This window comes from Chrysochloris asiatica, unplaced genomic scaffold (genome assembly GCF_000296735.1).
Source record: "Chrysochloris asiatica unplaced genomic scaffold, ChrAsi1.0 scaffold00012, whole genome shotgun sequence".
Lineage (NCBI taxonomy): Eukaryota > Metazoa > Chordata > Mammalia > Afrosoricida > Chrysochloridae > Chrysochloris > Chrysochloris asiatica.
The window spans coordinates 31490407-31503997 of record NW_006408530.1 but is presented as its reverse complement, the minus strand read 5'-3'; the positions used below and the strand labels follow the sequence as shown (position 1 = coordinate 31503997).

Genomic DNA, 13591 nt, shown 5'->3' with positions numbered 1-13591 from the left:
TCTTTTATCTCTTATTTCGACTCAGCCTTTTTTACCCTCTAGGTCTTACCTTAAATGTCACTTCAGAGAAGACTTTATCACTTAAAACCCAAAACCAGACCTACTTCCACAAAATTAATTCTGACTTACAGCAACCTTGTATAGTTTCTGAGACTATAAATCTATGAGATCAGACAACCTCATTTTTCTTCTCCGACCAGGTAGCAGTTTTGATGACTGACTTTTGGTTAGCAGCCCATTGCCTGACCTACAGTATCACCAGCGCTAAGGCCCTTATTTTTTCTCTCATAGTTTTTTCTTCACAGTATTAATTACTGTGATTATTTGTTTATGGTTGTTTACTTGTTTAATGGAGCCCTGGTGTCACATTGAAGGATAAACACTGCACTACTAACACAAGGTCAAAGATTCAAACCCACCAACTGCTCATCAGAAACCCTATAGAGGGCCACTATGAGTCGGAATGGAATCACTGGCACTTAACATTTGTGTAACATATTTTTCTACAATTAGATTTTATTATTGTTATTTTTTAGTTGCCATCAAGTTGATTCCAATTCAAGAAGACCTTGTATGTGCAGAGTGTAACAGTGTTCCATAGAATTTTCTAGTATGTGACCTAGTTCCCCAGGTGCTTCGGGGTGGGTTTGAACCATTAACCTTTTGGCTAGTAGTCAAAATATTATGTAATCATTTGTGCCACCCAGTGGTTCCTGTTATTAAATTGTAAGCTCCATTAAAGGTAGACATTGTGTCTCATGTGTTTGTAGTCCAGTGCCTAGCATATAAGTGCAATCCAGTAGTGAACAAATGGAAAGAATCCCTTAGAAGCTTCCTCTGAAGTGTTTTTAGTAAGAGTGTCCCATAATAGATACTTTGTAGGTTGATAGTCATGTCATTAACACAGAATTAATTTTATAACTTTCCTCAGTCCATAGTGTGAAGACATACCCAGAATGGTAGTTTTCCCTCATTTTGTATCTTCAACATTTAAATCTCCTAATAGAACAAACATTCTTTTTGGTTTTGGTTTGTGGATGCACTCTAATCTCTGTTAACTTTTCCATGGCCACATTTCTCAAGCCCTTATTCCTGGTATTCCTGGACCTCAGCTCATGCAAAATACATTCACATGTGCAGTAGTAGAGTCAAGTATTTTAGGCATGCCAGAATACTTCGTATACCATTGTCTATAATTGCAGAAATTTAACTACTCGTTTTACAAGTGGGGTCCTGGTGTGGAGCTGTGGGCTAATGTGCTGGACTGCAAAGTCAGTTTGAACTGCAAGGTTGGCGGTTTAACATCACCAGTCACTCCTCAGAAACCCTATGAGGGGTTGTTATGGGTCGGAACCAACGTGACGGCTCTTAACAACAATTATACAAATTACTTGCATGCCTGGTAGCTACTGTATGCCAGGTTATGTTGTAGGCATTTGAGTTACATCAGCAAATTAAAAAGAAAGAAAAAAATGTTGCCTTTCATTCTGTGAGAAGAGACAATAAATAAAACAGTATATTAGAGGTTGATACATAGTACAAGAGGACAAAAACGCAGGTGATAAGGGAACTTTGGGAATGTCAGAGGGTGTGATTTTGAAGTGAGTGATTAGGGAAGGCCTTATTAAGAACATTATATTTGAGCAAAGACTTAAGCAATTTGAGAGTTAACCATATTGCTGTCTGGGACAAAAACATTCCAGGCAGAGCAAACAAAGGCTTTAGGGCTAGAGAATAGTATGTCTTTATAATCAGAGGGACAGCAAGGAAGCCAGTGCTGCGGGAACAGAGTGAGGAGTGGGTAAGTGAAAGGAAATGAGGCCAGAGGTATCTGAAGGCCTGTGTAGGGCCATGTGGGCTATTGTAATCACTTTGGCTTTTATTTTCAGGAAAGTTGGGAGCCTTTGTAGAAGATTTAACAGTATTGATATGATTTGCTTTCATAAATAAAGTTGCTATGTTAAGTAGACTGCAAATGGGAGCCAATTAGGCAGATATTGTGACTATCTAGAGGGGATATGGACTCCTGGTGTGGTGTTGAAGGCTCAGCATTAGACTGTGAACCACAAGGTCAGCAGTTCAAACCCACTAGCAGCTTCTTGGAAGCCCTATACAAGGCTACCATGAGTACAAACTTACTCAACAGCACTTAACAACAACAAAGGGGATATGGTGTCTTGAATCAAGGTTTAAGCAGTGGAATTGGTGCAAGATAGTTTCATTCTGAGTATATTTTGAAATTAGAACCATCTGGACTCAAGAATAACTAAGGTTTTGGGCATGACAACTGAAAGGATGGAATTACCTTTTTCTTTTTTAAAATATCTTATTGTGAATCATGAGATAGTTTACACGGGAGAACATTAGCTTTATAATTATCCTATTGCATATTGTTACATTGCCATGGTTACAGTCTCCTCCATGCATCATCAACCAACCAGATGGTACACACCACAAGTCTGCCCCTTGGTCGTCAGCACACAGCCCCTCTCTCTCTCTGGGTCTAGAGTTCACAGCCGCTCCCTCTCTCCACGTCATCATCTCTGCCTCCATCTTTGGCATCACTGTTTTTCTGGGTAGGGTCCTGCACTCCACTCTTCTCCCTTGATAGTCCCAGGGACCTACACTTCTGGACTGCAAAGTCACCCACTCCCCTCCTTTTGCTACAAAACGTCTACCTTTATATTTCCAACCCTCACAGTCAGTCCTGATAGTAATTATTCACTATTGTACCACACGAGTGCTGTCCACATCTCCTTTTATCAGTCCTACCTGGACAGAATGGATACTACTCAGTGAAGATTCTAACTTCCTCCACGCCCTCTGGATCTAGGTTTCCTCTTGAAAGCTTGTAAGCCAGTCACTTTTTGCCTTTGTAGACCCCCCACTTTGGGTAGCCATGTCCAAGTTGCCCATCCCTGTCTACCCTGTGTATTGAGGGAATGGGAATGATCCTCGCTGTAAAGATTTATTTCCTCTTTTGAGCTCCTGCACCCATAGGTGTAGGTCAAGTACATCAAATTGTATCAGTTTATTCTTTTTTTCCTCTTCTTTTTTCTTCTAGTTAAGCTTTGATCATCCAGCCATTGAAGCCTAGTCAAGTGGGTATTATCTGCAAGTGTGGTTGTTCTTGTGCATATGCCCTCTCTTCTTATCAGCTGTATGGTCATTCTCCACTCTAGTCCTCAGTGGCTATGTCATTGACTCTGGGCCCTGGAGTCCCAGGTCCTGCCAAACTGCTGACCAACCAGGCTTCCACCCGGGTTCACAGGAGTGGAGTGTATTGAGCGTGGTTGGGTTTAGCTCGCAGCTTCATTGATGTGTTTCCCTCACTTCCCCTTATCGGTGACCATTGTGGTCACGAGTCAGAGCACGTGTCTGCTCATGTATTCCCATTGAGTCTCAGGCTTGGAAAGAGGTTTGCCCTGAGGGGACCCAACTGCTTGCCTTGATGTCTCTTGGGCCAGTAACTTGCTTGTTCTTGTAGTAGTCAGTCTAGTAGTCAGTTGGACTGCCATTATTGTTTTGTATTTTTTCTGTCGGTCTTTCTTTTAAGAGTTATCTTCTGTTCTTCTAGCCACTCCAGGCTGGTCTGCTTGTCCTTTCCAGGGCAATTTCCCACCTCAGAAGATTCTGGGTGAGCTTCAGGATTGGGCCACCTATGGTCTTATGTAATGCAGAGGCTCCACAGGAAGCCTCCTTCACTGGCTGGGCACGTTGTAGCCCCATTTTACGTATTCCAATCAATTGTAGGCAGAAGACTTACTTAAAAGCTTTCTATTGTGGTATTTCTGGCTATTCCTTTGTCTCTTCCTCAGGTGTCTATTTTTTAATGGTATGCAAGGGAAACCAAGATTCAAAAGACAGCCAAGCATCTTAACATTATTTCCCCCCTGTTGCCCATTCCGACCATTCCTCAATCCCTATATCCCAGAGCCCTATTGTTCTGGAATTACCATAAATTATTGTGGCTAAATAGATTAAGGAACTCTGATAGCATAGTGGTTATGAATCGGGCAGCTAGTCTCACAGCAATTTGAAACTACTACCTGGTCTTCAGGAGAAAGATGAGGCTTTCTGTTCCTGTAAAGATTTATAGCTTCAGAAACCCTGTAGATGGTTGCTATGAGTCAGAACCAACTCCAAGGCACATAACAACAAGAGTAGATTAAATAGAGTACAGCTTACAAAAAGAGTAGGTATAGAATGATCTCATTTTTGTAAAACTCAAAAGTGTGGCCTGAAAACATTCTTTAATCTGTAAATTGATAGAGGCTGCTTGCTTTTGAGAAAGCACTTAGCTTTGCAAACCTCAAATATTTTCAGTGGCTCAATCAAGTAAATTTCCTTCTGCCCACCATTGAAGTGGTTATTCTTAAATCTAGACATTACAAGTTAAACTTGAAACAGACTTGATCTATATAAATATGAATCTTAACTAGGTATAACTTTTGGAGTATTTCTTATTGTGGTGTTAAGTGCACATATACTGAGTAACATCTTAATTTTCGTTTTACGAATACACCTGTGCAACTCACAAAGCTATAAAACATTTGTACTACCAAGGTAGCCACTATACTGAGTTCTAGCTCCATACATTAGTTTGAATCACATAACTTTTATTAAATAGATAATTAGCTTACCTACAAGAGGGCTTCACAAAGTCTGTGGGAAGTTTTAATTATCTTTTAACTACATTTTCCCACAAAAATTTTGAAGCCCCATTGTATAATAAAGGCAAGTCCAGAACTAAACAGAATTGGGTCATCCTCTACCTTGGAGGAATTTTGGAGAATAAATACTTCAATGTGGAAGACGTTGCATTCAACAGAAAGATGCTGCAACTGGATAGATATTATACTTTTATTTCTTAAAATCACAATATCTTAAAAACCAGAATCAACCTTTCTACTGATAACTTCTTACTGTCGTTATAGTATTTGCACTGTAATTTAAACATCACATTTTAAAAATACTCTGTAAAACTTAAATAGAATTTCATTTTTCATTGCTCTTTATGTCAACAATGCATTCATACTTTGCATGTTATGGGAAAAACTCAGTTTTAACATTTGATAGAAATGTAATTTGTGGAAGTATGTTTTATTTGAAGTTCGAAGTTTCCAAGGAAAACAAATTGCAATCAACAGATATGACTTTATATGAATCCTTGAAATGTTTTACAGGTAATGATGAGCAGTCTACACAGATGGCCACAAGTTGGGAAGATGAGAAAGTGACAGAAGCATCCTCAAACAGTTTTGTTGCTATTAAAATTGATACCAAAAGGTTTGCTTATGTTTTAATATTGCATGACTTTTAAATATTATAATCATGCTCTGTGGTTGTGATATATGGTGATTTTCTTGGCGCTTCAGGGCACTTAACAACCGTTGAATATTGAGAATATTGATGTTATTGGATAGCTAAGGCATATACTGCCATTTTCCACAATAATTATTTCTTGATGAAAAATTTCCAAATTCTCTTAGACTGCTAAGCAGCTATGTGATATATACCAGGAATGCAAAGAGAATTGTGGTTCCCAGTTCCCAAGAACTTGGACCAAACAAAAAACCAGACCCACTGCCATGGAGTTGATTTCAACTCATAGTGACCCTATATAGGGTTTCTGAGACTGTAAATCTTTATGGGATCAACTGTATATCATGTATTGGATATTTCTGAAAATTAACCAACTACTCTTTGGACCCTGTATTTGGGAATGCAGCCACTTAATTGAATATGAATAAAGACATTTATAGAATTCTAGTGTGGCACTATATAGGATAAGCCTTGGACTGCTAATCACATGGTTAGCTGTTCAAACCCACCAGTCACTCCTTGGAAACTGTATACAGGGTTGCTATGAGTCAGAATCAACTTGATGGCACTTAACAACAGCATATAGCCTTCATATTACTCATAGTTGATAACTTCAAATTAGTTTTGTTTCACCATCTTTAACTGTCCTCCTTAACTTATTATAAAAAATGTTTGCATGTAAACATATGCAAAAGTAATTTCATTTATAATGATGCACCCCCTGTACTTGTCAGCTAGCTCTGATCATTAAATCATAGCAGCTTTGTTTCATTTATATCCCCAACCCCTTCTACTTAGCCCAAATAATTTTTAAATATTTTATTGTATAAAATAAGATATATATAGCCATAAAAAAATAAAATGTCATTTTGTTATTTTGACAATTAATTATGCTCACCATGTTGTACAATAGTCATCACTATCCATTTCCCAACTTTTTTCATCACCTTAACAGAAACCCAGTACCCCTTAAACTTCTGTGGATTCTTGTGGATTTTATAAATGAGGGGGCTTCCAAAATGTGATGGAAAAATTCGATTACCTTTTAATTCCATTTTTCCATGAACTTTTTATTCCTTTTTTCAAATAGATATTTCTATTTTATTTTATTTAAGTTTTTATTGTGAATTGAGTGGTTTACAGATAAGATCATCAGCTTTACATCCAACAAATTATAAATATTTTGCTTCATATCACTATTTACAATCCCCTCCCTGCAACAGCAGTCATGGTACTTCTTCCCTGTGTCTTTCCATTTACATTTTAGATATCACAAATGAACAAAGAAAAAATATTTGATGCATACATACATAATGGCTGCTAACCTCAGGGTCAGCAGTTCAAAACTACCAGCTTTTCCACGAAGAAAGATGAGGCTTTCTGCTCCCATAAGGATTTACAGCCTCGGAAACCCTGTACAGGGTCACTAAGAGTTGAAACTGACTCCACGGCACATAACGACAACAACATACAAAGTAAAAAAAATATATTCATTTAAATGTCCAAAGGGCACACAGCCTGACTCACTCTATGGGCCTAGAACCCACAGCTGCTCTGAATTTCCGTGCTACCACCTCTGCCACATTCGCTGTTGTCACCACTTTTATAGGGAGGGTTCTTACCCTCTACTCATGCACTTCCTTTTTTTTTTAATAAGTCTTTTATTGTGAGATTTACATTCATCCTGTCGTATTTCGTTTCATTGCATTGATTACAATCCCCTCATGCATCATCAGATAACCAAAGGGTTCACCCCACAGGCCCGCCTCCCAGGCTACAGCACACAGCCCCTCTCCTTTCCTCCCTGAGTTCAGGGTCCCGCTCTTTGCTCCCAGGGACCTCTGCTCCTAGGCTGCAAAATCAGTCTCACCCCTCCTTTTTTTTTTTTTTTTAATTTAAGGTTTTTATTGTGAATTGAGTGAAAGTTTTCAGGGCATATCATCAGTTTTACATTCAACAAATCATATACCTTGTTTCATTATATTGATTATAATCCCCTCCATGTACCACCAGTTAACAGTATTTCTCTCTATCCACTTTAGCTTTTTAAAAAAAAAAACTCAAAAAACCCCCACTCAGGCATATATAATAATTTACATCTCCAAAGGGCATATTCTGCAAGTCTGCTCCTGGCCATCAGCTCTTAGTCCTTCTCTTCTTAGTCCATGAATCTAGAGTCCTCAGCCGCTCCCCCTCTTCATGCCCCCATTTCTGCCTCCATCTCTGGCGCTGCTGCTTCTCTGGATAAGGTCCCGCATTCTGCTTGTGCATTCCTCTCTTGATGGTCCTAGGGTCTTCTGTTTCTGGACTGTAAAATTAACCACTCCCCTTTTTTTGTTACAAAACTTCTACCTTTCCAATTGTGACAGTCGTGATTAGTCATGTTAACAGTTATTCATTATTGAATCTTATGAATCTTATCACCATCTCTTTTCACCAGACCCATCTAGACAAGATGATAGCTATTCAGTGGGGACTCTTTCTTTCCCCCACCCTCTTAAACTAAACTCCCTCTTGAAACCTTGTAAGCCAGTCACTTCGTGCCTTTATTGCCCCCTTGTTTTAGGTAGCCAATGTCTAAGTTGCCCGTTCCTATCTACCCTGTGTACAGAGTAGATAGCATTGAAACTTGATTTGAAGACTCTTTGCCTCTCTGTTGGTATTTAGAGTAACTACCACTCTGAGTATAGGTCAGGTTCATCCTGAAAATATATCTTCTGTCACTGTAGCTGTTCCAGTCTGCTTGTCCTTTCTAGTGGGAATGTCTCACCTCACAAGGTTGTGGATGGGACTCAGGATTCCACCTAAGGTCCTATACTCTGTAAAGGCTTTGCACGAGGGCTATTTCACTGGGCGAGTTGTAGAACCCCTTTTAGGTATTCCAATCAGTTATTGGCTGAAGGTGGGCTTACAAGTTTTCTTTAATCATGTTTCCCAACATTCCTTTCTATCCCACTCAAGTGTCTATTTTACAATAGTAGGCAAGGGAAACTAATATTCATAAGGCAGTCAAAGATTTTAGTATTATTTACCCTCTTCAAGCTATACCTAGATCCCTGTATCCCAGAGCCCTTTTGTTCCAAGGTTGAGTATGAATCCCTATTTACCTGTGTCCCACTAGGCCATGCAAACCTTTCTCAGTGTTCCCCTATCTATCTTGTTCTTCTGCCTCCTCCCCCCTTCTTGAATTGCCCTCCCCAACATCCAAAGTAAACCCCCCACTCCAACCCCATTGTGGTTACCTTATATTCCATTAGTTCTTCCCTCCATTTAAGATAGTCTATTTTATCTAGTAATTTACCTGACCTTCTCTGGATCTCTGTTCCTCTGTATTTACCTTTTTTCGTATTGTAATTGTTTTAATCATAGACTGACCTTCCAGATCCTCTGTTCTTATAATTTTATTCTGTTCTTGACTTTTCCATTTTTCAACTGAGTTCAGGTTGATGCTGCCATGTACGTCGTTCTATAATTGTTGTGGGTTCTTGTTGGTTCTCAGTCCACAGAACTTCCTTTAGGATGTTTCTCAAAGCAGGGTTGACTTTGGCAAAATCCCTTAGCTTCTGCTTATCCTGGAATGTTTTGATTACATCATCATATTTGATAGATTTGCTGGGCAGAGGATTCTTGGGTAGCAGTTTTTTTCTTTCAGGGTTTTATATATGTCTCCCCATTGCCTTCTTGCCTGTTTGGTTTCTGTTGAGAAATCTGACCTTAATCTGATTTGCTTGCCTTTGTATGTTTCTCTTTTCCATAGCTGCTTTCAAGATCCTGTCTTTATCCTTGATTTTGGAGAGCTTGATTATTATGTCTTGGTGATTGTCCTTTAGGGTCTATCCATCCTGGGGTTCGTTAAACTTCTTGAATGCTTATCTTTTCAGGATATTAGGAAAATTTTCTTACAGAAGTTCCTCCACTATCTCCTCTGTGGACTTTTGTGATTGTTCCTGTTCTGGAATGCCAATAATTCTTGTTATTCCTCTTCATGTTATCCAACATGAATCTTAGGCCTTCTTCAGATTCTTAAATCCTTTTTTGTATTTATTCTTCTATATTAATAGTGTTGAGAGATTTATCTTCTAGCTCACTAGTTCTGGCTTCTATCTCTTCAATTCTACTCCTTTGTCCTTTCATTGTATTGTCCATTTTTGATATTATATTATTAATCATTTGGACCTCTTTCTGTAGGTTTTGAGTTGTTTCCAATGCTGTATCTATCTTATTTGATTGTTCCTGTAATGCTTTTCTGACTTCTTCCTTATTTTTCTCAACTCCATTGTATAGTGCTTTGACACATTTTATAATCATTTTTCTGAATTCCTTTTCAGGCATTTCTAAAGGCTGCCCATCTTCCAGTATGGAGTGTAGGTCTACTTCCCGCTCATTTTCCTTAGTCACTTTATCTCATTTCTGTACATGTACAGATATGGTCATCTGCTTCTGTTTTTTGGGCATATTCATGGGTTATCTGTGTACTTAATACTTAGATGGGTATGTAATTTGGTATTTTTTATGGTTTCTGATTGCCTCCAGGTAGATGTGATCAGGGAATGGGCTTCCCTTTTCACTCTTCTACTTGAGAAACTTCAAGATGCCACTGTTGGTCGTTTTAATGTAACTTAGGATTTAATTTTCGTCTTGTTTCCTCTTTTGTCTGTTTGTCCCACTCCACAATCCCTGTTCAAGCCTTTTTTCTAGTTATAAACAGTTCAGGGCCGGCTGCGGACGTTTGGTTTTAATTGGAAACTGTCTCTTTAAATTTCAAGGAGATCTGTGCTCATGTGAAGCAGAACCTTCTGAGGGTGGGGCTGGGGTGCCCACTAGTTTAGGCACCCCTATAGTCACGAGAATGGAGGTGCGCAGACAGCAAGGGACCAATGAACAGCTACCAAAAGAAAAGAATGCCCACACCTTTATCTGCGGTTCTGCCAGGCATCTGTGGCTGCTCTGATCCTTCCCCAGCTTGGTCTCACCCAAGATGGCGGCTCCTGGAGCAGCCGAGCGTCCCAGAGGAGAAATAATGGATTTCTTGCTTCTGCCACAAATTCTGCCAACTGTAAGCCTTCCAGCCTTCTAAATATTCCTTTATATGTGGTTTAGAGTTCTGGGACCATCCCCTGATCCTGCTTAGTCGCGTATTCTGTGTTGTTGCAGGCAGAGCTCTTTACTGCACTTCCACCCAATCCGCCATCTTGTTTGTTCTCTCTCCCCTCCTTTTGTTCCATGAACTTTTTGAAGCATCCTAATATGGTGTGGCGCTGTGGGCTAATGCGTCAGACTGCAGAGTCGTTTGAACTGCAAGGTCGGTGGTTCAAGCTCACCAGCTGCTCCTAGGAAACCCTATACAGGGTCACTGTGGGTCGGAATCGACTAGACGGCACTTAACAACAATATATAAATAAGATAGATCATGCCGTCCATGTGTATAGATAATTTTCCTTTCTGAATTGGATGCTTGAATTTATTTATTTTTCTTGTCTATTTCCTTTGGCTAGAATTTCCAGTAAAGTGTTGACTAGCAGTGGTAAAAGTAAACATGTTTGTCTTATTCCTGATTTTAGGAGGAAAGCTTTCAGCCTTTCTACAGGCTTTTTAGAAATGACCTTTTTCATATTGGGAAATTTCCCTTCTAGTCCTTGTTTTCTGAATTTGTTTATCATATGAGAAAAAGGCATTAGATTTTGTCAGATTGCTTTTCTTCTTCAATTGAGATAATGTGCTTCTTTTCCTTTGATACTAATGTGGTGTATTCATTCATTTTTAAATTTTGTGTTGACTCCCTTTGCATTCCTGGGATAAATCCTATTTGCTCATAGTATATAATCCTTTTAATATCATGTTGGATATGGTTTGCTCGTATTTCATATTTTTACATTTATATTCATAAGGTCATCCCATGTGATTTTCAAACAAATTCCAGATATCATTCCATGTATATTTAAGTATGTCTCTGAAACAGAAGGACTTTAAAATTTTCAGAGTAACTCCATCCACTACTTCAAGAGCAAATAAATGTTCTTTTATATAAAAGTGTTGTTGTTAAGTGCCATTGAGTCAATTCCGACTCATAGCAACCATGTATAGGGTTTCCAAGGAGTAGCTGGTGAGTTTGAACCGCCAGGCTTGTGGTTAAAACCAATCTTGTGGTCCAGTGCTTTATCCCATAGCACCACACCAGGATATTAAATATCCAGTAATTTGCCTTTTTATTTAATACAATTTATTTGATTCAAGATTCTAAATGGTTTACACACTGTGATAGGGTTGAACTCTCATCTTAGTCTTTAGGCTTCCCCTTCATTTCTCTCGCTGTCTTTTTCTCCTTTCATTTCTTCCTTCCTTCCCTCCCGTTCTTCTCGTCTCCTCTATTTGCTGCTTCTCTCTTTTCCTCTTTTTGCTTTCCTTGCAATTTACTTATTTTTTTTTAAAAGAAACCAGTTCATTTTTTTTTCTGTAGTAGATTGTACCCCTGTTGGTGTGATTTAATGTGTTCCTCTGTTTGCTTTTTAACTTTTTGTGAATTGAGTGAAGGTTTACAGACAAGATCATCGGCTTTACACTCAACAAATCATACATTTTGTTTCATGTCAATGATTACAATCCCTTCCTTACAATAGCAGTTAGCCTACTTCCTCCCTGTGCTTCCCGGTTTACATCTTACATTTCACAGATGAACAAAGAAAAAAATATATATTCATTGAAATGTTCAAAGACTATATTCTGTAAGCCAGCCTCGTGATCACAGCCTTACTCAGTCCATGGGCCTTGAGCCCCCAGCTGCCTCTGACACCGCTTCTACCTTTATCTCACAATCCACTCATGCTCTTCCTTCTTGCTGGTCCTAAAATAGTCTGTTCCTAAAATGAAAGTTAACTACTCCTCCCTTTTAGTTACACATCTTGTACAATTTCAGGCAATCACAATCCTGCTATTAATTACTCACATTTGAATCATAAAATTCTGTCTGCATCATTCCCACCCCCTTTTTTGTTTCTTAATTCCTGTAAATTAATAATTGTATCTTGACACTTGATCATAATTAGATTTGAACTTTTTTCCTTAAGAGTACTTCATAGGTGGTGGTGGTGTGTCTTTCATCAGAAGGCATATAATGTCTGATTGTTTCTCTCTATGATGTTTGCAACTATTGTTGGTCAGTGTCAGGAAATAATAATTCACTAGTAGTTGGCCAAATAATATCCCATCTTACTGCTAACATCAGAGTGAGTAGTATGTGTGAAAATCAGACAAGATTAAACTGTTCAGATACTTACCTGTAAGTTTATCGCTTGCTTACAAAAACAGTAATCGAACTATACATTTATTGAGTTGTAAAAGTTTTGTAAAAAATTGGTGTGGCCCTGTGGGATTAAAGCACTGGACCACAAGGTTGGTTTGAACCATAGGTTGATAGTTCAAACTTACCAGCCACTCCTGGAAACCCTATGCTATGAGTCCAAACCAACTAGAAGGCACTTAACAACAAAAACTGCATAGCATATTTATATTGCCTCTTATTTTTCATAAGCATTTTTTAGAGTCTTCAATGGCAGTAGGAATGTGGAAGAAATGAGAATTTCAAAATTCTTAAGATTATATACAGGTTGATGTGTTTAACATTTAAAAAAATAAGCTTCTGTTAGGGATGCAAGGAAACCTGTGTTTGGTAGTGACTGATCTTTGTTTCATTATGGAGTGCCTCGTAATAGAATCTAGTGTACCTTTTAAATTATGAAAAAAAAAATTTATTATCTAAGAATGATTAAATCATTTAATGTTTTGAGACATTTTGTTTTATGTGTGTTTTGTTTATTTATGTAGGCAATATGCATAGAAAATAGATTGGTAGAAAATGCACCAAAATATATTTCAGAAATGGTAGGATTCTATAATTTTTTCTTCTTCTTAGTTGATGTCAAGTTGGCTTTGACTCATGATATTTTGCTGTTTTTATGTTAATCATGAACAAATTTAGTTCTTGGAAACATTAATTTGATTCTTGGAATTGTTCATATGCATTGATTCATATCTCTTCTTATTTTTATTACTTAGTATAAAGTTTATCTGTCATTCATGCATCTAACCTTCCAATTATGTTTTCTAGAGGCAGCCAGTGTCACCAGTTTCTGTGTATCCATTTAGAGATATTTCTTCACATTATTAAGGAATTTATTTATATCTGTTTTCCTTTCCTTTATTAAAAAAATGGTAGCATTTTAAAAAAATGATAGCATTTTAAACACACTTTTTCTGTACCTATTTTTTG

The 13591-nt window shown here is 38.1% G+C and overlaps 1 protein-coding gene across 1 annotated transcript in view; it reads left to right on the top strand.

The window, feature by feature from the left end:
• The window catches only part of UBXN4 (UBX domain protein 4), a 60218-nt gene that overhangs the window by 11923 nt on the left and 34704 nt on the right, over positions 1-13591 (top strand). The window contains exon 2 of the mRNA XM_006834578.1: positions 5187-5289. Coding sequence (XP_006834641.1) covers positions 5187-5289 — 103 coding nt within the window. The remainder of the gene's footprint in view (positions 1-5186; positions 5290-13591) is intronic.